This window comes from Capricornis sumatraensis, chromosome 20, assembly GCF_032405125.1.
Source record: "Capricornis sumatraensis isolate serow.1 chromosome 20, serow.2, whole genome shotgun sequence".
Classification (NCBI taxonomy): Eukaryota; Metazoa; Chordata; class Mammalia; order Artiodactyla; family Bovidae; genus Capricornis; species Capricornis sumatraensis.
The window spans coordinates 45,102,694-45,106,828 of NC_091088.1; the positions used below are offsets into that span (position 1 = coordinate 45,102,694).

At 47.0% G+C, this 4,135-nt stretch overlaps 1 protein-coding gene across 1 annotated transcript; it reads right to left on the bottom strand.

The window, feature by feature from the left end:
* Nucleotides 1-1,057: 1,057 nt before the first annotated feature.
* CHST4 (carbohydrate sulfotransferase 4) lies at nucleotides 1,058-2,230 on the bottom strand. Its single transcript, XM_068993493.1, has one exon. It carries the CDS (start codon nucleotides 2,228-2,230, stop codon nucleotides 1,058-1,060), a length of 1,173 nt encoding a protein of 390 aa, XP_068849594.1.
* Between the last annotated feature and the right edge of the window lie 1,905 nt (nucleotides 2,231-4,135).

Below are 4,135 nucleotides of genomic sequence, written 5' to 3' on the forward strand. Positions count from 1 at the left end.
TCTCCAGGCAAGAGTACTGTAGTGGGGTGCCATAAATTCTTGAGAGGGCAGTGTATAGATGAGTACTGACCAAGTTAGACTTAGTCCATCGTCTGAACCAAACACTGTCTTAACAATTTTGTTCTATGTGTGGGTGATAAATAACAGAAGTATTTATTAAGAATCTATAAATATAAGAATATATACATATATCTGAATCACTGTGTGTACACCTGAAATTAATACAACATTGTAAATCAACTATATTATAGTAAAAATATTTTTTTTAATTTTAAAAGTAAAATATTCCAGTAAAAGAAATCTATAAAGATGATTAAACTGTTAGCTAAGATCCCATAAGAATGAACATTTACTACTAACTAATTAGAAAGCATAAAGAGGTACACTCCAAACAGAATCTTATTTTGAAATTTTAGTGTTAACAGACGGCAGTTTCACAGCTTAAAATAGGAAAACACTGAGGGGAACTGATGTCCAAATTGGGTCCAGCCACCCCATGAACTTAAAAGCTTGCTCTGTTGTGCAGAGATTTTCTTCTGTATTTGTGGTAGTTGACAGTTGTTATGGCCAGGCTCACAGGTAAGCATCCCACCCTGATCCCTGCTCTCGTTTTTAATCCACTGGGAGCTCTGAGGGCTCAGAGTTCACATGCCTGTTGAATGTGTTGGTGGGCTCTTTGGCAGAAGACCCATTTCCCTGTTTTTTCCTGTTTCTCTCCTTTCCCATAGGGCAAGATGTGGATAGAGGAGTTTATGGATTTCCTCCAGCGATACTGCTTGTACCATGTAGGACCCAGGCCACAGAATCCCTGAGGTATACACAGGTAGGAAGGCCAAAAAGAGAAGAAAGACATCACTTCTGTTTTGTTGGTTGGTGTGTGCTTCTCACATAAGGTTCCCAAGCCTCTTTTCTAGAAATGAGCAGAGACACAGAGATCTCTCGATTTGAACATGTGTGGGCAAACCCATACTCACGCATACACTGACATATACTGTCAAAGCTCAGAAACAGCCTTCAGTTAATGTGGCTGAAGCTGGTGCTGGGTGGAGATGGAGCCTCAGCCCTCTTGGTAGACCAGCTCGTAGGGGCTCCAGGTAGACAGAAGATCCAGCGACAGGTTTTTCTGCTCTTGGTCTGATGTGACAAGGTGGTAGCCTAGTAGGTTCATGGTATTCCTGCAGACTTTCTGAAGTCGAAAAACCTTTTTATAAGGCAGGGACCAGCGCCAGGCCTGAGAGACGTTGAGCGCATTCCTGGCATTTGTGTGGAAGGCGTGCTTACCCATGCCCTTGCCTTGAGTGATATTATGTACCCAAGTCTGGAGCCGGGGCAAGAATTTCAGCCCTACGTATTCATACATTCGGGCAGTTTGGCCCAGGGGGTCCCGGACCAAGTCCTCATAGCGCACGAGCAGGTAGCGCTGCCTTAGGGCTTTGGGCAAGGACTGCACGGCTTTGAAGATCTCCAGCTGGCTTTGGCAGATGACTTGCATCGCGTAGTAAGGTTGATCCTCCTTCTTGAGTTGCTGCCAGTGCTGCCCCATCACAATGTGGCTGTCAATCTCAAGTTCACTCGTGGTGCGTTCTCGGGACCGGAACACTGCGCGGGGGTCCCGGACCAGGTGCACAATGTGCAGGTTGAGGGAAGGGTCTCTCAGCAGAGGGTAGAGCACCTGCAGGTTGAAGAAGCGCACCTCCTTGAGCACCACATGGCTGTAGGTGCGGCAGGCCTCCTCCACCACCTCGAAGGGCTGCTTGTGGCACAGAATCCTGCAGTGGGCCTGGGGTATGATCTTATCTCGCGGGAAGAGATTGCAGGCAGGTGGGGAACACAGGGCCCGGCTGCCGTCCCACTGGAATAGGCTGGACTGTTTCCGGGGGCCAGGATTCATGTAGGCATCAAAGACGCTCATGTCACACAGAAAGACGGCCCGAATGAGGTCCCGCACAGCCATATGCAGCCTCTGGGCCGTGCTTTGTGTGAAGGTCATCCACACATGCCAGGCGGGCTCCATCAGGTAGAAGACATCTGGGTGCTGTCCAAAAAGCTGCCCTACAAAAGAGGAGCCAGAGCGCCACGAAGACAGGACCAGCACATGCATGTGCGGGGACTTGGGTTCCTCCTTCACCTGCAGGGAGTTGTCGTTGTGGGAGTATACAAGGATGAACAGAATGAAGATGGCCATCTGGGAAGCCAGGAACAGCAGGAACTTCATTCTGAGTGGTATCATGCTGAAGTGGAAGACCGGGGAAGAACAAACAGAGGGGTATCTTAGGCTATCACAACATAGAATTTTATTGTACAGATGTACCACAATTTATCAGTATTTAACCAGTGTCCTCATTGGTGAGCTTTGGGGTTGTTTCCAGTCTTTGGCTTTTCAGAGCTTTCAATAATGACCTTTATGTTCACACATCATTATCCAAGCATGTAAGCTAACTCCCAAGAAGTGGAATTGCTGAGTCAGAGAGTATGGGTATGTGTACCTTTGGTATCTGTTGTCCAGTTAGGCTTCATACTGGTCATAAACCACTGTCTGTGTCTAGAGCTCCAGAGATTTTAGGAAGCAGATTTTAGAGGAGGAATTGGACAGCCACAGATGTGACTCTTGGAGTTTATGGCTTGCTTCCTGAAGAGGTAGAACATGCTTTGCTAGCCCATAGGCTTCCCTTGGAAGTCCCCTGAACCTTCTGGGAAGTGTGTGATGACCTCAACCAAACCTTAAGTGGCAGTGGCCCAGAAACCTTTCTCTTCCATTCATGACAACAATGCATTTCCTCCACATGTGCCGACAGATCCAGTGAGGATCATCTCTCCCAGGTGCCAAAAAAAGCACATTGTTATATGCCAGGAACATATTAATGAATAGTAATTCCTGTCTCGGCCCTGAAGGTTACAGCAGGACCAGCTAAGAAGAACAGGACCTAGTTCTTTTGAACTTGAGCCCAAGAGGAAATGATTAGAAACTAAGCCATGTTTGATAATGACTCAAGGATTGAGCCAAGTATTGAGGAACTGACCAGAGACCTTCTCCCAAAGACAATACGAATATGAGGAAAAGTTTAGAACAAATATAGGAATTAATGGAGCAAAAGAGAAAGGAAAGAACTTGACCTATGTAGCAATATAAGGATAGAATTTTATAGGCAGGGCCTATAATCAGCTCAGGAAAGATAACATTTCCTAGGGACTGGTAACATGGACCTTTCAAAAGTCCACCTCCTGCCCCCATGTGGCTTTGGGCCAGCTCAGGGTCCAGAGTGGGCTACATGCTCTGAGCACTCCTTGCCTGCCTGTGGCTCCTGACCTCATGCCCATTCTCACCCAGAGCTGGAGCCTGGCCTTCAGATTCATCCCCAGTTGTCCTCAGGCTTTAATTGGGCATGGTTTTCAGGGACTGCCAAGGGAACCCTCTCACTTTCTTTCTGTTTTTCCTTTCCATGAGCACTTTCCTTAGCCAGCAGGAAAGTGTGCTTTTGTAAAGTGAATCCTATCTCTTGTCACTGGGATCTGGATACAACCTGGATCTAAGCAACCCATGATGGGGCTGATGAGCTCAGCCAGAGACCCTTGAGGGTGTGTCTCAGGGAAAGATCATTTCTGCAGTAGCTGGAATCAGTGTAGAGGCGGCCCAGAAAGAACAGGAAACTGAAGGCTTTTCATGGCAATCTCCTCTTATCTAACCATCACCTCTCCCCGGCCTGTCCTACACTACCTGCTCTGTAGACCCTCCTTGAGGTTGGGAAGCATTTATGAGAGGTCCCTAGTGCACCTTTCTGAGTGTTCTTTTCTGGCTATTTGATGCATGCTTGAACCCTGCCCTCCCTGTTATCGAAATGAGTCTGCTTCTCTCTAGCCTGGCTTTTATAGTAAGTAGCCTCTCACTTCTGTCTCTCAGTTCTCTCCCTCAGCTCTCCACCTCATTCACTGCTGCCAAAATCTATCTTTTTAAAGCACAAGCCTGTCACTCCCTTCCTTAAAGTCCTTCAGTGGCTTTCTGACTCATATAGGATTAAATCCCCAATTCTCATGTCTGGGGGCCCTACATAATCTGATCTTAGATCTCCTGTCACTCCCTTCCCTTTCTGACACCTTAGGTTCTGAATTTTACTTCCAGTTCTTCCAACTTGCCCTG